Raw genomic sequence first — 20034 nt, forward strand, 5'->3', positions numbered from 1 at the left:
AGGCCGGGCGCGGTGGCACATGCCTGCAATCCCAGCACTTTAGGAGGCCGAGGCAGGCGGATCACCTGAGGTCAGGCGTTTGAGACCGGTCTGATCAACATGGTGAAACCCTGTCTCTACTAAAAAAGGAAAAATACAAAAATTAGCTGGGCGTAGTGGCAGGCACCTGTAATCCCAGCTATTCAGGAGACTGAGGCAGGAGAATTGATTGAACTCGGGAGGTGAAGGTCGCAGTGAGCCAAGAGCGCACCATTGCACTCCAGCCTGGGTAACAAGAGTGAAACTCCATTGCAAAAAAAATTTAAAATAATAATAATTCTGTGCAGCTGCAAAAGGGATGAGGAAGCTCTCTCTGAATGCACTCTTCTCTAAGAGATATTATTAAGTTTACAGAGCAAGATGCAAAACATGTTTCCATAGTATGCCACCTTTTGTGTGTAAAAGAGGGGATTCCAGATTACACATTCTGCCTGTGTGCAAAAACAAAACAAAAATGCTGAAAGGGAATTAGTAACTGTGGTTGCCTGTACTGGGGGTTGAAACAAACAGTGGATCAGGAACAAGTAGAAAGAGATGTCGTATTGTAGACATTTTAATTTATTCAATGATTTATGTTTAAAGCTTGTGAAAGTACTTCCTATTCATAAATAAAATTTTAAGATGCAAATAGGTACAAAATTATAACTTCGGCAAGTACTAGCATGAAAAGTTGCATAATGCTCTGACAGCATAGAATGAGGACCCCAACCTTTCTCTCTGAAGAACGTGCATTTGAGCTTGGATCCCACAGCTCAGGAGTAGCTACCCAGGCAAAGCGGGTGGGAAGATAGTCCCAGGGCTAAGGGTGGGGCAGTCAGGCCTATGCCAATTATGAAGCCCAGTGGCTAGAGCAGGAAGTCACATATTTATGTGGGGACTAATGAGTGCTACTTTGTGACTGAGGAACTGCAGTCCACACCTCTAGCCCAGGGGCTAATGCAGCCCCTCCGACAGCTGGACTCACTGGGTCAGAAATCATAAACTGGCCCTCCCTCCTCAGCAATCTGGGATACCCACATGCCACCATTTCCACATGGTGCTGCAGGATACAGGTCCCACCTATGCCCCAGTGAGGCCGTCCCCAACTTCCTGAAGCCCAGGTATTTCTAGAAGCTTATTCAGAAGAGAAGAGGAAGAAAGCTGGGGGAAGCAGCTTCCCTTCCCATCTTATGGCTGCCTGGCACAGGACCCTGCTGGGCACGGGAGGTAGTGGCAGGCAGGAAGGAACAGTGGGCAGGCAGCTTCTGTGGCCAGAAGAACAGCAGAAGCAAAGCTGAATTCAGGCCACCTGGAGGCAGCGCATCCAGCCCCAGCCCCACGGTCCTTTCTGTTCCTGCCTGGCCCAACCGCGGGACTGGAGCTGACTCCCTCTGCCCTCCTGAACCTGCCCCCAAGGTTCGGACTGGAAAATTTCTTGTGGGCTTCTGCTGTGAAGGCTTTCCTAATCCCACAACAAAAACCCACAAGGAGTGTTCTAGTCAGAGCTCAGTCCTGTCTTTTAGGAGGTTCTGGCCATGTGGTCTGAGAGGTTCCTGTGTCAGGGCCCCATCTGCCACACAGGACAGGCTACCAGGCCCAAGACTTCAACCTAAGGTCCTCAGACTTCAGAGGAGAGCAGCATTCATGGAAGAAGGGCATCTTGAATTATAGGAAAACCCGGATTATCCCAAAATGGCTGTTCCACACCCCCAACCCCGACAGTCAGGGCTTCCTGCTCTTTGAGGCCTTAATGCACCCACAAGCAGACACATGGGCTCTCAGCCACCCTGCTCATCTCTGGGGATAAGGAAATGGGGTGGCTTGGGCCCAGGGATCTCCAGGCTAGAAGGACAATGAGTCTACTTGTTGGACCCCAAGATGATACCGCAGCCACTCTCATGGGCTCTCAACTTGCCCTTTTGCGAGGAGAGAGCCCACCCCTTTGGGCAGGAGTTAGGGGTGGGGGCTGCCGAGAGGAGGCAGCTGCTCAAGCTCCTGGGATACCATGAGGATCCCCAGGAAAAGTCCAAGCTCATGTGGCTGGAGAAAGTCCCTTGAGGCCTGGAAGCTTTCGGGGCAAGCTGAAAATGTAGAAGTGGTTGTGCAGATGGAAGGGCAATTCCCAATACAACGCGGCTTTTCCCCAACCTCTTGCACTGAGAAGCCAAGAAGGGTGACTCCTTCACCCTTCAATGGGAGCTCACCATTCCCACGGGCACGGGCCAAGGGGCAGAAGAAAGTCAACATCCAAATGGGTTGCTGTGCCCTGATATGTCCCTCCACAGCCCTTGTCTGAAGGGCCAGGGGCTGCTCCCTCTTCAAGGGTGCTCTAAATAGGTGAAGATACCGCAGCAAGAGCCCTGGGTACGGAAAGGCAGTGGAGAAGCCCAGGACACTGGACCGGGAAGCAGAAGGTCTGGGTCCAAGACAGTACCTGGGCCCTGCCACACTCACAGGGCTGTTGTAGCCAATAAACTGTAAGTATGGGTAAGTGTGAGGATGAAGGGAGAAGAAAGATGCTCTGCGTCCCACTCATCCAGGGAGAAAGCTGAGTTCCTGTGGGTAGTATCCCTGTGGCCAAAGGAAGGGAAGCCCCAGGCAGGCATGACAGGTGTAGCCAGGGGCACGTCCAGCATCACAAGCCCATCAAGCAGCCTCACTGGCCCTGACTTCTATGCAGGTTATCACAAACCACTCACAGACCCAGGGAGAGCCACTGAAGAGGTTAGCCAGGCTGTGAAAAGCTACTGCTAGGCTGTGAAGGCCAGAGCACTCTCTCCCACTTCCTATAGAAGGCCCTGTTTTCCATCCCTTAACTCCCTCCCCTCTCACGTTCTAGAGGTTGGGGAAAAGAGGAGTCCTCTGAGACGTCGCCACAGCTGGTAGCCCTGACAACAAGCTGGCGCATCCAAAATCCTCTCCAGGCTTGGATCCCTAGGGACAAATGACCACCCAAAGATGCAGCTCCCCTCAAGCTCTGTATTCGCCCCCCATGGGGTGTGTGTGTGTGTGTGTGTGTGTGTGTGTGTGCAGTCATGGGCCAGGTTCCCTAGCCTCCCAACACAGAGACCCTCCCTATCCTTTGAGGCTGGTGCCATAGCCTGGCCAAGCACAGGAAGTTAGGTAGGAGTTGACTGGGAACAAAGTCTTGACCAGGATGGTGCCCTGGGAGACCCAGGAAGCCCCTCTGCCTCTCAGCTGAAATGCCCTGGGGCTCGGGGAGGTGGGAACTTGGCTGATCCTCCCCACTGGAAATCTGCCCGCCCTGTATGGGAAACCCAGTATAGGGACTCACAAACCAGATAAGTCGGGAGTTGATGGCATTAATTAAGCATTCTCCTAGCTGCTTGTTTATAGCTCACCAATGACTCAGAAGAGAACTGAACAGATTCTGAGAAATTAAAACTAGAAGTTCGTTGCCAGTTACATACCCATCAATCAGAAAAGAAACATGGCTGGAGTTTTCCATAGGAACTATGCTTCAGAGCTGGGGCGTAAAAGCGGGACATACCTGCACACCTCGTAACCTCAGCAGCTACACCTGCATCTCGAAGCCTCCACTGCCCCTGCCCTGCACTTCCGCAGTAACCATGGGAAGTCTCGAGGGGTGGGGCCTGTGCCCTGGCGGATAGTACCAGGTCCCCAGACTTCTGTTTGCCACACACTAGAGCTAAAATTTCCACATAAAATCTCTTTTTTGTGGACTTGCCAGGGCCAGATGGGGAAAGAATGAGCTTGGGCAGCCTGGATGGGGCGTCAGCAGCATCCCTGGGGCTTCAGAACTCTTCTGTAAGGGCCAGGCCAAACCCAGCAGGAGCTAACACAGGAGCCAGAGCAAGGTCTTTCCTTCCAGAAGCAGGCGGCTGTCAGGCCAGGCAGATGGTACATACCAAAGAGGGGCTTCGGAATGCATCTGTGACTGTTGCTCGAAAAGGCTTACTCCTCTTGTGTTATGTTCCAGCAAGGGAAGATTTTGGGGAACTGAAGCTGAGACCTGACCTGTCACCTTTATCATCATAGCTGCCATTTATTTAGCACCTCCTATGTGCAAAGTGCTTCCTGTATACCCTCTCATTTATGTCTCACAACCACGAAAGGTATATATGGTCATCTCCATTTTCTAGACAAGGAAAGTGAGGCTCAAAGAGTCTGAAACAATTGCCCAGAGTTACCCAGCCAGTAAGTGGTGGGCAAGGAAGTCCAGCTCTCTGCACTCCTTAAAGGCTTGAGCTCCTTCCCTAAACTGGTCAGTGAGTGCCAAAGCCTGGAGCTGGATCCCGGAGTGGATTCTCCCCGTCCCCATCCTGGTCTTTCCCACCCCTAATACTGCCCCAGACTTGCCTCCCGAGGCCAGGCAGCCCCCATCCTTACATGGCCAAAGGGGTCCAGGTGGTTGTTTGTCAGTTTCAACTTCTGGAAGGAGACCAGCTGCCGCATCCAGTGGGCCCCTGTGGCAGGAGAATCCGGGTGGACATACAGCCTTCCTGGCATGGCCGGCTCAGCCTTCCCTGCCACCATCCTGCCAACAGAGCAGATAAGAGCGGGCGATTACTCCAGGGGCTGGTGAGGCCAGATTCCCTGTCCCCTCTTGGAGCAAACCCCCATTGACCAGAGAAAAAAATAGCTGCTGGTCCCACCACATTGTCAAATTAGTACTTCAAGGGTAGGAGTGAGGGACAGAGGAGAGAATGCTGAGGAGGAGAGAGCAGTTCTGAATCTTCTTGATTTTACTGCAGTAGAAAAAAAAGGGAGGTTACAGGGAAATGGGATCATTTAATTGAAGGACTGGGGCTAATCACAAAGATATTGTGAGGAGATTTAGGCACTCCTATGTATATTTACGCTTATGATTTTAAAACTTTTTTTCTTTTTAAGAGACAGATTCTCACTCTGTCACTCATGCTAGTGGTATGATCATAGCTCCCTGCAGCCTCCAATTCCTGGGCTCAAGCAATCCTTCTGCCTCAGCCTCCCAAGTACCTGTGACTACATGCGTGGAATCCATGCCCAGTTAACTTTTTAAAATTTTTGCGGAGACAGGGATCTTACTATATTACCCAGGCTGGTCTCAGACTCCTGAACTTCAAGTCTTCCTCCTGCCTCTGGCTCCAGAGTAGCTGGGATTACAGACATGAGCCACCACACCTCGCATGATTCTGATTGTCACATGTTATAAATTATAGTATTTAGAGGGAGCTTCTCAGAGGACCTCTCAAATGGCTAGTCCACAAAACAATGGTAAGAACTTCCTTTGTAGCTCTCCCCGCAGCCAGAGCCTGCTCTGAGTTCTAGCCCAGAGAGGGAGAAGAAACAGAAGCATGGCCCTTGCCAGGACGTGGCCACCAAATCCTGCCTCCTCAGTCCAATTTCTCCAGCTCTGTGGCTCACCTGCCACAGAGCCCAGTGTCCTGGCTGGCTGCTCGCTCCTGGAGTGCTGTTCTGAGCTCCCAGGCAGTCAGAGACTAAGGAGTTGGCCTCACGAAAGGTAGCCCAGCGTTTGTTTACCTGGCCCCTTTTGGTTTTGTCCCTTTACCTCTCTATGTCTCCCAGTCCCTTGCCAAAGGTTCCTATCCACCAGCCCCCTGGTGGAGCCTCACTTTGTCTGGATGGCTGGAGGGGCCTGAAGCCAAGGAGAACATGGAGAAACAGGAGAGTGCCTCCACACACCGGGTAATGGCCCTGCTCTTAAAGTCCCCAAGAAAACTGCTCCCATCTTCCCCACAGTGAAGCACTGACAGAGTCTAAATCTGGCCAGTGTTAATGATTTGTCTGTCACCTGACAGCATAGTCACCAAGTCCTGACTGTCCATGGCCGTAAGGAGAGTACAGACCCTTGCAATCCACCAAACTCCCAAACATGCAGCTGGTTTTCAGCCCAACCCCAGCCCCACCTGCAGCAGGCATGCAGACATTCGCTGACCACCTCAGCCTCTGCAAGGCCGGTTCCAGGCAGTGAACTCCAGCCTGCAGACCTGGGCAGTCACTCAGGTAGCTAAGAAATCCCCCAGACAAAACACTAGGTGGGGCGTGCAGCAAGTGGGCAGTTGAGGGAAGGTGGGCGATGCAGTAAGGAGCCACTTACCATTTGTTGTCACAGAACTTGTAGCGATGGTCATCGGCGGGGACGATGTCAATCAGCAAGATGTACTTGGTCTTGGGGTTCATGCCTGTGACTTTTACCTTGTAACTGGGGAACATCCTCCTGGGGGAGCCGAGGGGTGAGGCGGAGCATGTGGACCGAGCACCAGGAGAGGTGGAACAAAGTGAGCAAGGGGGCAGAAGGCCACTAACAGGTGCTGCCCTTTTGGCCAGCGATCCTAGCATGGGTCACAGCTGTGTGACTCGCGCAACTCACTTCCCCCTCTGCCCGCAGGGAAAAGGTGGCACTGGCTGCTGTCTCTGAGCCCTGCAGCTCTCAGTCTGTGTCTAGGAGGAGAGTTTACCCCATTTCCCAAATTCACTTCTCCCTCCCCCATGATCCCCTAAGACTTGGGGCTAGTGCCTGTGAGCAGCTGAAGCGCAGAGACCCCAGTCAGGATTGTGGGAGCAGATTCTGATGCCAACCTTGTTGCCTTAATTTCCCTCCTGTCCTTTGCCAGCCCAGACACAACTGAAGTTCTGGGGTGCAATTATAGGGGGCCGGAAATCCCCATCAGCTGCTTCCATAAATAATGAGCTGCCTCCTCTGGGTCATGCCTCTGTGGAAACCCTTAGGCCTAAAACCAGCTCGTGGGAAAACAGGAGACTGCCATCCAAAACCATGCTAGGTTTGGGTTCTTCCGGTGTATCTATCAGGGGTATTTCTCCCTGTGAACACCTCACCTGGAAAGTCGGTCCAGGAGCCTCATGGATAAGAGAGGGCAGGGATTCTGAAACCACTTGCCATGGTCACAGCCTGGACCCCACTGACAAGCCTTAGGCAACTTGCTTGAACCTCTCTGTGCCTTGGTTTCCTTATCTCTAAAACAAGGATAACATTACCACCTATCTCATAGATTGCTGCGTGAATGACCACGGACCCCTGCTGCATTACACCCTCAGCAAAGTAAATGGAGAAGTGGTATGACCTACTTCTACGAAAATGGGTTCACCAAAGCCCAGAAAGTTTGCCATTTCCTGCAGCCCATGCTGAGGCCGTCTAGGGCCTTGAGGTTCAGGGCACATTCCAGAGGGGGCTTCCGCACACCTCTCAGCACATACACACACACAACAGCACAGTGCATACACAAACGCGCTGGGCACAGCTCCCTCCCCCGGTCACTAGGTCCCTGACTTCAGCAGAGCGAAGAATGGAACTTCCTCACCATCCTCCTCAGACTCCATCCCCCACCCCCAACTGATCTCCCACAAAGGTGTTCCCCAAGAGAAACAGGATCCAAACCTAGCTGAAGACACAGTGAAGACACTAAGCCCCACTGAGCTGTGCCACTGCCCGGCTGGTCCACTCTGGGACAACCAGCAGGTGGTCCTCTGCCTCTTACTAACCCAAGACAGTATGGGACCCTGGAGAAGCTGTCCAAGATGCCACAAACAGATTATCAGAGGCCCCTATTTTGTCACCAGGGGCACCAGCTTACCTGGACAGGACAGGGCTTCCAGAAAGGATCAAGGCCTCTATAAGCTAGCAGGCCCTAAGCCCAGGCCAGGACCCCGACTGAGGCAGAGGGTTCACTTCCTTGCCAGCCCACGCCCCGCCCAGCCCCACCTGTGCCCCTCTCTTGCTGGAGGAGAAGCCTGTGCAAACACCGCAGGGCGGGGAGGTGGGCATGTGGGGTGTGTGTGCCCAGGCACATGTGAGCGGGTGTGCGAGTGCGCATGTGTGGATGTGTGCGTGCCTGGAGGGAGGAGGGAAGTTCTAGCTGCAAGTCTAGGGACTTATAAACCGTGTGGAAGAATTTGTCTCAGATGTCAATTGAAAGCATTTTCAAATGTCCACCCCGCCCCCACTCCAGGAATGGGGGAAGTGAGGGGCTCAGGAACCCAACCCTGCCTCCCACTTACCAGCCCCGCTATGGGGCCTGGGGGCGCAGCTGGAGCTTGCACCACCCTTTCCCGGCCCTGCCTCTCTCCTGGTGGGCCTACAGCTGAAGCAGGAAGGGCAGCAGCTGCCTTGCCTCCCCCTTCCCTGGGGTGAGGCCAAGAATCCTGCCCCCTCCAGGCCACCATTTTGTAACTGCCACAGAAACAGCCACAAAATGGGGCAGTTCTGGCCATACTTGGGCTGGCCTGGCACCCGGGGCCTGCACTCAGCTTGTCTCCTGTCATCATTCCAGGTGGCAACAGCAGAGGGCAGCCATGGCTTCCCTCCAGGGCCAGTGTCCACACAGGGGGCCGGGAGCGAAGGGCTCCCTGCCACTTTGGCAGGCATGGTAGCCTAGGCTGAGAGGAGGCTAAGGGGCCCTGGCCTTCCCCTCTCCTTCTCCCTGCTGGGCTTCATCTCCACAGCCCAGGAGGCCCGGCTGACACTGACTGAGTGCTTTCGGCAAGGCCTTTGAGGAGGCTGCTCTCTGCAGCCCCAGCTGGTGTCTTGGGACCTGGCCCCTCCTGGAAGCTGATCACAGGCCAGATTCCTGACTGATAAGGAGATGTGGCATCCCTGCAGGGAAGGGGAGTACCTCCCAGCCTCGCCTCCCCTGCCCACCAGTTCCCCTCTATCTAAGGCAGCAGTGCTCAGGAGCTGAGGGACTAGGATGTCTGGTCTGAATGGGGAGTTCAAAAGCCCTCTGCTCGGGGCTGAACTGCCTCAGGCAGTTCCATTGCCTTCAATGCAACAGACGTCTAGGTCTTGGCAGGGTCCAGTTGGGGGACTGCTTCTGAGCCATGCAGAACCCACTCTGGGGTGGGGTGGGGGGCCCTAAGCACTATCATTTCCCTGCCTAGGTGGCTCCAGAAGGAGGAAGGGTCCACCCAGGGTTGGGGAAGGGCTGCCTGTGAAGGTGAGGCCCCCTCTGTCCTGTCCTTCTGCTTCCTGCCCAGGTCGAGGGGAGAATTCAAGGCCTCATGGGCATCTGCCCTTGGGTTCCTGAAGGGACTAAAGTTGGTGCCTAGATGCCTGATTTGGGGGTGTTCACCAGCGTGTCATGCCTCAGGCGACAGAGGCTAGCTGGGTTTGGGAGCTGTGACTTCCTATGAGCTCTGCCTCTCTAATGAAAGGTTTGAAATGATGGAGTGAGATGTAAATTGTTTCTGTGATTTATGGCATAGAATTCACCTGAAAACCAACACCCTACGGTGGAAAGCAACGCCTCCCTGTTTGTGTGTTGGGGTGGGTGGGGGAGGTGACCAAGAGGGAAAGCACTGCGGGTGCCGCCTGTCTCCACACAGGCCCTGCCACCAGCGCTGGCGGTGACGCCCGCCTGTCCCCGGCACTCTGTGCTCTACCTCTGGGTCCGCCCCGGCGAGCCCTCTCCCTGCGCGTTCCTCCGCTCCCCTCCCTGCAACCTCTCTCTATGACCCCCACCCTCTCCCTGCTCCCTCCCCGTCCTCCTGTCCCTCCCTCTTCTCAGCCCCTCGGCACCCTTTCCACTTGCCCGGCACCTTCTCTCTGCGCCCCAAGCGCCGTCTCCATGCTCCCCTAGTTCCCCGCGCCCGGTCGGGATCCCGCGCCCCCAGAGAGATGGGGGCTCCCCCCGGCACACGCGGAAACGGCTCCGCCAGGGGAATAAACAAGCCGCCTGCTCGCCGGCCCGGGAAGAGATGAAAGCCCGGGGCTTCTCCTCTGATCATGAAACAGGCTCTGAAAGGGTGCGGGGCTGGAGCCTTTATCTATTCATACTCGGAAATGGCTTTAGAATGAACTGCTAAGATAAGCTTCCTCGGACATTTCTCGGTGTTGGAGGCGCGCGGGGCGCGGGGCAAGGGTTTGGGGCTTTTTTTATTCTGGCAACAAACCCATAACTGCGAACTCACTGCTGAGAGAGAACACGCAAGTTCTAGCTGCGCTCCGAGAGCCCCGGGAGCTCCCCGGCCAAATAGGTGGCCAAATTCAAGGCGCTTATTCGCAGCGCCCTTCCTGGGGAGAGGGACAGTGACTACGGGATACCCCTAGATTCTCTCCACCTGGAGGGTCCCCCAATCCCCAACCCCTCTGCAGCCCCGACTTTCTCGGAGGTCCCTGGGGACTCCAGTAATAGCTACACGGACCCTCCCTTAATGTAGGGGAACACCAGCCGGAAGGGGTCAGAAGTCTAGAGAGTGGTTTCAAGGGTGGGGATGGCGCTGACTGGGTAGGCACACAAGGATTCTGGGGCGGTGGTGGTGATCTATTTCCTTATCTGGATGAAGGTTACACGAGTGTGTTCATTTTGTGCAAGTCTGTAAAGCTGCATCCTTAAGACGTGTGGACTCTTCTGTAGGAATGTTCCACTTCAATACATTCAGTTTAAAAATTATATATGTGTGCACACATACACAGGCGCCTTGGAGCCCAGAGTCTGAAAAGAACCCTACAGCAGTAAAACGACAGGGGTCCCCTGAAAACCCTTTGTTTCTCCAATCCTGATGTGGGGCGGGGCGGGGCTCTTCAGGAGGAATCCTGGGTGTGCAGGGAAGAGGCCAGGGCCCAGAGTCCAAGGCTGGGGTTAGGAGTAGGGCTGCTGGTGCCACCTACACTGAGACCAAGCCTTTTATAGCCAAGTGAGTTCTGATTTCGAAGCTAATAAATCGATTTCCACATTTCACACACACATACACAGAGGCATACACACACAGTTTTCTAATTCACCCAAAGCATATTTAAGAAATCTTTTCCCTGAGGGAGGGGCAGGGGTGAGAGTGTGTGGAATGGATGTTGTTTTGAAAGATCAGTTGCTTCTCTTAGATTTTTTTTTTTAAGGCACTTCCTTCTGATAGACTTTTGCTTTCAGAAAATACTTTAAAAAGAGATCAAAGCACTCTCTCCCCAACCCACTTTCCCAGTGTCTTCAACCCTTACTTCTCTTATCATCCACGCCACTGGGCTCTGACGCTCTGTATACAGAGTGAGGGCAATTGGCTTTGAAGCCCCGGATTAAGCCGGGCCAAATCCTTGCCTCAGAATAACAAACAATACAGGTTCAACAGGAGTTCTCATCGGTAGTTCATTTTTCAAACGCAAATTCACTGTCACTAACACAAGCAACATTGAACTCAACAGGCTATGAAGGCTGATAGTGGAGATTTATCTGGTGGCAAAACCATGACCTAGGAGTAGGGCAGTGAGACGGTTAGGCAATTTTCATTTTGGGGAGGTTTATATTTAAATTTTTTTGTGGAGCTCACTTTTATCTATGTTTGGGAGAAAATGCAGTTTCTCACATGTATCAAGCTTGGCAGGGATGTGGGCAGGCCAAGAGAGGGATCCGCTGTCTGCGGTTATCAGCATGAACCCTCTGGACACAGAGATCCAAGAGACTGAGACAGGCTGTGGAGGGCTGTGTCCCCCATTTCACACCTGACATGGAGGTTGCTGAGTATTCAGAAACTGGTGGCTCCCACCGTGGTTGGCATTTTATCCACCAGGCCACATTGTTTGGCAGTTCAAAGTCACTATCCAGTGAGAGGGATTCTTCTCTCCGTTGACCTTCAAGACTCTCAAGGACCCAAAGGGCTAAGGTAGGAAGAAAACTTGTGACCCGAGAACTCAACCTGGCTTGAGAACATTCTGGCTCCCCTTCTCCAGGGCCTGCTCCTGTCCAGCCAGATGGCAGTTATCATGTCCCTAATTAGCCAGGGTCTCTAGAGCAGAGCCACAATCCACACTGAATAGGACCCCGTAAAAAAGCAATCAAGGGAACTTATCAAAGTAGGGGTTGTGTTCTGGGGATGGAGTGCCTCATCTGTTTCCCTATGTAGACCTGGTAACTGCCTCACTTCCCTTCTCTGGAGTTTGGTTATGTTCTCTTGGTTCTCCTCCAGCTCTATCTATCTAGGAAGCTATGATTCCAGGTTTAGCAGCAAGGCCCAGACTGACAAATGGAAGTGTACCAAGAAGGGTTCCAGTAGAGGCACACAGAATTTGGGGAGCAGGGAGAGGCACTGGACAGGATGTTGAAGAACCACAGCTCAGTAAAGTAAATCAGAGTAAATCAGAGCAATACAGTGGTTGCTGAAGGAGGGGGCAGCTATGAAGGAGGAAATAGGGTCTGTGAGGGGTGAGGGGTTGGGGGCATGAGACTAGTGATTTTCTTAAGAACCAGACCCAATGCAAGGATAAGTTTCTGCCAGAGAAGTGAAAGGCTGTGATGGATCCATAATTGGCCAACATCATCACAGCCATTTTAAAAGTATTATCGTAATTCCCTAAGGTCCACCTCTAAGCCTCAACTAGGATCAAGCACAAACATCTACCTGAAGCTGGCCACCTCTGGAAGTGTGTGTATAAGTGTATGTGTTGGGAGAGGGAGGAGGAGGACCCACGCAGATGCAGGAAACACCACTGAGGAAAACCATAAAATGCCTTTTGTTTAAAATGCCAGAGGCCAGACATGCCCGGAGAACACGCTGACCAGTTATTTTCAAGAGACAAAGTTATTTCTGCTGCCTAAAAATGTAAGTTCTGAAACTTTCTCTTTGCTACCTTCTTTCCACACCAGCAGGCACAAGGAGTAGCCCCATTCCCCTTCACACCTGACCAAGTGGATTACCCATTTACCAACCATCATCCATGTGATTCCCTGGTTTGAGTCTCACGGTGATAGAAAAGGAAAGGACAGCAGATAGGTCTACGGTCACCATTTCCCTGACACCACTGAGCTACAAGGAGACTGTGACTTGCCCAAGTGCACTCAGCCAGAAAGAGGCAGGACTTGTGACACCTGGATTCCACTGTCCTCAATGCCTACTCCATGTGGCACCTCTGCCAGCCCCTTCATGAGTCTTCCTTCCCTATCTCCATCCCCAAAATGCAGCAAGCTCAGACCCTAAAATAAACCTACTTTCTCCCTGATAGAGGCCCTGAGTGGTGATGCCACCTCCCTGGCTAAGACCTGAGGGTGGCCAAGTGCCCAGACCTCCACCCTCAACAAAATAAAGGAAATTTTATAAGGCCTGCCAGTGAGCAGAGACAAGAAGGACCACAGCACCCCACACACTGCACACAGCAAACCAACCTACTTTTTGTTTCCTTTGAATAGTCTATCATTCCGTAAGCAGTTCAGCAGAGCTGAGTTCTCTAAAAAGTAGAAGAAAATACTGAGTGGGATGCCAGACACTTCTCTAATTATCGCTAATGTTATTCACTAGCACTTCTTGGGTGCTTGCATGTGACAGGAACTCAGTGCTTTACATACAATGTATGAGGCAAGACCTGCTCTTCTACAGATGGAGTGGGGAGGGTACTTAAGCAGAGACCCTTAAGTACCTTGTCTGAGGTTGCACAGATGAAAGTAGCTGAGTTGGAACTGGATCCCTCACCCACTGTGTTCTGACTCCAAATTCCTGGCACTCGAGGCTTCATCATCTTATTCCTTCAAAATCTCAATTATGAGACATATCCAGGCAAAGGGACATTTTCACACCTAATCTGTCCTCAGGGACCGAAATCAAGTGTGTGTATGTGGAGGGGACAGAATGGGTGGGGAGGGAGTTCCTGAACCTGAACTTGCCAGCGTCTCTGTCTACAGCAATCCGCCTTCACCTGATAACCGCTCTCCTCCACACTCCTGCCCCCTCCCTACCAGCCCCAGTGAATCTCTCACTCAACCCCCTGTGAGTCTTCCTCCTCTCAACCTCTCCTCCCTGTTCTCTCCCACAGACACCAGCGCATTTTAAAGATGTTTCCACTTTATAAATCATCCTTTTCTGGCAGCCACCGAGAGCCGCTCCCCCAACACACAGAGAGCCCAACGTGGTGCTTTCCCGTTGGCCAGAGATGGGGATGGAAACAGAAGAGCGGCGCCCCTGGGATGAGAAACTTGGGGTTCCAGTCACTCACGAAAATGTATGAAAACCGCTCTCCCCATCTGCTGAGAGGCATCTCTGGGTCCGCAATCAATGCATTCCTGAGAAACCTCCTCAGGTCCTCAAAGAAAGGAGAGCAGAGTAGCCCCCCAGGGGGCCAAAAGTGCTGGAGCTGGGACTCTGGGCGTCGCGATCCCTGTTTGGATTCATTTGCATAGCGCTGCCCCTCCCCCTCGGTCTTTCCCGCAAGCCCCGGGCTGCTGCGGTGGCCCCCTGCGGGCTTTGGCGGCCCAGTCCCAAGCTGCGGAGGGAGGTGGCACTGAGGCCCGAGGAGGCAGACAGGACTCCCATAGGCCACCAGGCTGGGGCCGAGAGGACTTCTAAGGGACCCCCCTGGTCCCCATTGCTCTCCACCGCCATCCCCGGAAGTAAATCTCGCAGCGCTGACCTGCCCGCCTTGGTGATGATCATCTCAGTGCCGGCCTCGTGGAACTTCTTCCAGAGCTCCTTCTCATGCAGCCCCACCTTGATGTTCTCGATGGTCTGGGGATGGGAGGGAGAGAAACTTGTGTCTGCCTGGCCCAGGGCTCCACGCGGAGCCTGAGGAATGATGAACCAGACCCGAAGAGCTGTGCGGCACCCTGCCCGCCCGGAGCCCACGGCTCCAGATTTCGTTTCGCAGAATGATTTTGAACTACTCGTAAATTTAAAAGAACTAATCGGTGGCTAAAACTCCCTCCTTTGAAGCTGCACCTACGAAGGAACCCGCAGAGGACACACATAGTGGCCAGCGCAGGTTAGACGACACTCTTGCACACTCATGAACATTTCCGTGGCGGGCCATCACCACAGGCTCCCCGGGCAGACACAGACAGGGAGAGGCGCACGCACCCTCGGCCAGGTGCGCGCCTGCAGATAGTGCACACAGATCCCCAGGCGGCATCCCGCGCGCTGTGATCATCCGATTATCACTGTGAAGCCCTCGGCGACGTCCCAGAGGCCTTGGAGCACCGCAGCGACTCCCGTGCGCACTGGCGGGGTCGCCTTCTCTTGCCCCCCGTTCGGTCCCAGGCCCTCTATGGGTTGTTGGAGCTGGACACTTGGTCAAGGCTCGCTCCGATGCTCCGGGGGTCTCCTTCGTTCTTACTGCCCCTCTCCTCTATCTCTAGCTCTAACTCTTGCTTGTCCCACAGTAGCACCGAGGGCTCAAAGTGGAGAACGACCCAGAAGGCAGAGAAAGCCAGCCCTGTTCAGTGGAGAACTAACAGGCAGACCGTCCTGAACGTAGCCAGGTCCCCCTGAAAGTGAGTCCTGTCGACGATCGGACGGAATGACGGACACAGACGACCCCGCAGACAGACCGACGCCCGACTTCTACCCGACGGCTGGCGCAGCCCTACCTGCTCCGCGGCGGCGGCGGCGACGTCAGCCCCTGGGCCAGGGGGGCTGCCTAGCGCGGCTCCGCTGAGGCCCGGCGCTGCCAGCGCGGGCTCGGGGGCGTTGGCTGCGCTGGCCTCGCCGAGCGCTGGGCCCGGGGCCCGGAAGGCCTCCTCGCTCTCGGACAGGCCCTTATCCTGCAGCATCTCCTGCGGGCACAGCACACAACGAATCACTCGCCCAGGTCCACACTCGCCAGAGGCCGCGCGGCCCTCTCCAGCCGATCCCGGGACTTCGTGCGGGGCGCGGAGGCCGCCCTGGAGCACGTGGACCCCGCCCCCTCCTGAGCTGGAGGAGGGAGCCCGCAAGGAGGGCAGGTCCCTCGCCTCCTCCCTTCAGGCTGTGGACCTGGGAGGGTCTGCGGCAGTTCAATGTCTGCCTGCCCCTGGGTGTGGGGTTCTGTGATGAGTAGGTCTAGCGGAGGGACCGCCCTCTAGGCATTGCCACAGCTGCACCCCGAGTCCCTCCCTCCTACTGGGCTCTAGTGGAGCCTGAGGCCTGGGTCTTCTCGGTTGTTCCCCAATAACTGGGGTCCAGGCCTCTCTGTGGGCCCAGGACAACCAGGACACTTCTTGGCCATGCAGGAAAGGAGAGCCAGGCTGGAGGGTAGGGCCCAGGCTCCTGCAGCTCCACACCTGTGTGCAGAGAGGGCCTCGGGCCCTCAGGCCCAGCTCACCCATCTGCCCTCACCCAACCCCTCAGACAGCACTGAGGTAGAGACTTCCTGAACCAAAGACTTTCACTCCAACACAGTCCCCGTCCACACACATCCTCTTCCCATTCTAGCACAGACATGCTCACACCGAAACACAGCCCCTCACACAGCATCCCACCCGCCTGAGCAGCCACACTCTACTGGGTGACTGATCCAGGTTCTGCCCTCCGCCCAGGCCTCCCCTGCCTGGCGCTCGGGTTCAAATTCACAGGCTCACTCAGGCACACTTTAGCGCCACAGGGCTCTGCTTTGGGCCTAAAGACCCACAGTCTTCCCAGCGAAGGACCAGGCCAGTAGGCTGGGCCCATTCACAGGAACCTCTTAGCCCTGCCTGGCACAGCTACATTTCTTCGGGTGTCTTGGCTGATTCTCTCGCCTACGCAGATGCCTGCTCCCTGCCCGAAGCATCCTTTAGGGGTGTGCCCCGCTTGCTCCGCTACGCCTTTCCACCTTCCTGCTCTTCCCCATCCTGCTGGACCTGGGCGCTCCAGCGGGGCTTTCTGTAGGTCTGGCGGCCCCTCTTGAGGCGGAATGCTCCGCCTTTCTCTTCCTACCTTCTTCCCGTTCTCCCCGGGCCCTCCCGGAGCATCCCCGGGCTCAGGCCTCTCTCCCATCCTGTTCAGAGGCCTCCTCATCCCCGTCTCAGACTTCGACTCCCAGGGCCTCGCAAAGTAAACAAGCCAAGTGCAACCGAGGAGATAAAAAGGGGCCGGGGCCACTCCGGGTTGGGAAAAACCCATAAAGATAAGGCTGACAGGCGGGCCGGTCTTCGGCCACAGCCCGCAGAGAGTGAGACTCGCTGGACATTGCCAGCGCCAGCACCCGCCTCGGACCACGTGCGAACGCGGGGCCGAGCCTCGGAAACCCAGGAGTCCCCACACAAGGGGCCGCTGCCCCAATAGGGTAGCTGCCCACTCTGGCCAGCGCGCTGGGTCCAACTATATCTAGGACCCCGGCCGGATCGGCGCCAGCGACCGAGCGATCGGCTGGTCCCAGACGTGGCGGCCTGCGGGGTCGCAAGGAGGGGCCGTCTCGCGCTTGGCCCGCATGGCCACGGGGTCCTCTGCTGGGCTCTCTCACACCCGGAGCCGTGCAGCGGAGCCCTGCGGCTCGCGCCCTGCGCTCTCAGTCCTACGCGCTTAGTCCTGCCGGGTGAGGGGCCGGTTCACAGCCCGCGTCCACTGACTCGGGCCCCGCAGCTCGGACTGGGGACGAGGCCTGCGCGGTGTTCTCCTTCCCAGGTTCAGGGTTTGCCTCTTCCTTTTCTCTCCGCCACGAAGCCACATCCCGACNGCAAGGAGGGGCCGTCTCGCGCTTGGCCCGCATGGCCACGGGGTCCTCTGCTGGGCTCTCTCACACCCGGAGCCGTGCAGCGGAGCCCTGCGGCTCGCGCCCCGCGCTCTCAGTCCTACGCGCTTAGTCCTGCCGGGTGAGGGGCCGGTTCACAGCCCGCGTCCACTGACTCGGGCCCCGCAGCTCGGACTGGGGACGAGGCCTGCGCGGTGTTCTCCTTCCCAGGTTCAGGGTTTGCCTCTTCCTTTTCTCTCCGCCACGAAGCCACATCCCGACCTCGCGACAGCTTGCCCTCTTCCCACCAATTTCCTTTTTTCCCCACCCGGCTGGCCCGGGGCGGCCGTCCCCGCGGTCCTCTCGGACCTCGAGCTTGGGCGCGCTCGGCCGCCCGCACCGCGGGGTCCCGCACTCAGCCCAGGATAGCGGTCCGCGCTGGTCTTTCACATCCGCTCCTCCGCGCCGCAGCCACCTCTCCCTTTGCGATGGGATCTGTTGCTTTCAGTCGCCTCGTTTTCCAAAGACGACAGCATTTTTCTTTTCACTTTTAGGTTACTGGGGATATGTTTCTTGCACTAGGGGAATTGTTAATATTTCGTACTGTTTTGTAATATTTTAATTGTCCTTATTATGAGAGTAGTATTTTGGTCAGTTCGGGAACTTTGAGAATATCCTATCGCGTGGATTATTACCCCTTTGTATCTTTAATACTGTATGGTTAAAGCCCTGGTTTGATTCGTTAGCTTACTGTTACTAAATTTGTTGTTTTCCTGACACTGCACCATCATTTCAGGGTCGCCTGGCACATTCATAATACTATTACCAATATCTAGTTGACATAGTGTACAATAGGTCACGTTAATCTATTATTTTTTTATTTTTGCTTTATATCCCTAATACGTTTCCGTTGCTTGCTCTTCATTTTGTTTATACTTTGCCACGCTGTTTCAATAACTTCTTGTTTACCATAACTTGTCATATAACTGTTCTGAAAATTCATGTTAATTTTCTTCACATCCTTATAATACTTCTTGTTATCTAACCACAATTTGTTTTGTTAGGCTTGCTCATAACACTCCAGGTATTATTCTTCAACACACCCTGACAGTATCTTGTTACTTTGTCATTATTTGTAATGTTACAGATCTTAACTCGCTAGTTATTTTTCATCACATCATTACTTCTTGCTGTTTTGTCATACTTTGTAATATTGCTGTAGCTCTTAATACTCTGATTATTTTTCATCACACTGGTACAATACTTCTTATTACTCAACCATTATTTATAATGTTCTTGTGACTATTAATACATTGGTCATAAATTGTCATATTACTCCAGCAATTCTTGTTAATGTGTCTTTATTTACATTACTATTGCTCCTAAGATTTTAGTTAATATTTGTTTTAATAGTTCACTATAGTATCAATAATACATTGTATTATTATATCACTACCATTAATAGTATTTCCCTTAATAGTATTTTCATTGTTCATCTTTCTCCTACAGTTCGTTTCCTAGTTTCCAACAGTTCGGTAATTTGTTAGACTATTACTATATGTTATAGTAGTGCAATTGGCTTTAATACAATACTCCTTACATTGTTCCTCCATTTAGAATTACTTTGCTTTAATCTTTTTAAAAATCGTGATTACTATTTTCACTTGATTCTAAAAGTTACTACGATTGTATTATTTGAAAGTTCACGTGTTATATCAGTTATGCCGATTAGCCCTTTCTTTGGTAATTGTTCACATTCTAATAATCTTTAATTATCGATCATTATTTATATATAATGTTCCTTGCTTTAATTTTGACTAGTCTTGCATCAAAGGCTCTGAGTCCAGTAGGTTCTGATCGCTCACATTTCTACATGGATTTTCGCTTCAGTACGGGGGCCCTCTTCCTTGGCCTTGCATATTCTGCAAACACCAATTTCCAGGCCACTGTTCCGCCTGTCACGGCCTTGTTCTTAGGGTGCTGGCGCTATCGATATTTCCATGCTCTTGGGTCCCTAGACCCAATTCGTCGCGTTACACACAGAGGAGGGCTCGTGCCCCAACTACTGGGTGTCTGGCCGAGGCGGCGGCCCGACCCAAGACACTTCGCGCCGTCTTCCTGCAACTTTGACCGCCCCTGAAGTTCTTCTCCGGGTCGCGAGACTCGCCCCTTTCCAGCTTCTCGTCCTGTCCGACCCCGCAGCCTAACCCTGAGCCCCTGTGGCCCCAGCCCCGCACGCCCAGCTGGTCCCCACTCGGCTGGAACCAACACTCACCCTAATTGCGGTGCCGCATGCGGAGGCGCCAGCGGCCCGAGGTCCCCTGCAGGTTCGGGTCCGAGGAGCGCGGGACGGCCGGGGCTCCGACTCCGCGCCGCTGGGTCAGGGTCCAGCTGCCCGTCGTGCCCTCGGGACTGGACACATCCCGGCTCTGGAGCGGGCCCTTGATCTCCAAGGCTGCACTTTGGGGCCTCAGCTCCCTCCCCCTCCCTCCCTCCCTCTGGGGCCGCCCCCCCTCCGCGCTGACGTCGCCGCTGTCAATCAGTTCGCGCCCGCTGTCCCCCAGGGAGGGGGGCTCCAGGGTTCCCCGGCGTCGCGGTCCCCAGGACCCCGAGCCCCACGCGAGCAGTCGGCTCCTCCACCGCGCGGCCCAGTGCCCTCCTCTTGGCTCTCCGGCCCCGCGAGCCGGGTAGGGGCTGGG

At 54.3% G+C, this 20034-nt stretch overlaps 1 protein-coding gene across 2 annotated transcripts in view; it reads right to left on the reverse strand.

Annotated features, from left to right (window-relative positions):
- The window catches only part of TBX4 (T-box transcription factor 4), a 32661-nt gene extending 12867 nt beyond the window's left edge, over positions 1-19794 (reverse strand). The window contains exons 1-5 of one of the 2 annotated variants that reach the window (XM_017870824.1): positions 19611-19794; positions 15297-15482; positions 14345-14439; positions 6101-6220; positions 4390-4537 (exon numbers count right to left, since the gene is read on the reverse strand). In XM_017870824.1, the coding sequence (XP_017726313.1) occupies positions 4390-4537; positions 6101-6220; positions 14345-14439; positions 15297-15479 (546 nt within the window). In that variant the 5' untranslated portion in view covers positions 15480-15482; positions 19611-19794. Of the gene's footprint in view, positions 1-4389; positions 4538-6100; positions 6221-14344; positions 14440-15296; positions 15872-19610 lie in introns of those variants that run through there. The other variant, XM_017870825.1, reaches the window with a different exon arrangement.
- Between the last annotated feature and the right edge of the window lie 240 nt (positions 19795-20034).

Source organism: Rhinopithecus bieti, unplaced genomic scaffold, assembly GCF_001698545.2.
Source record: "Rhinopithecus bieti isolate Rb0 unplaced genomic scaffold, ASM169854v2 scaffold_5497, whole genome shotgun sequence".
NCBI lineage: Eukaryota > Metazoa > Chordata > Mammalia > Primates > Cercopithecidae > Rhinopithecus > Rhinopithecus bieti.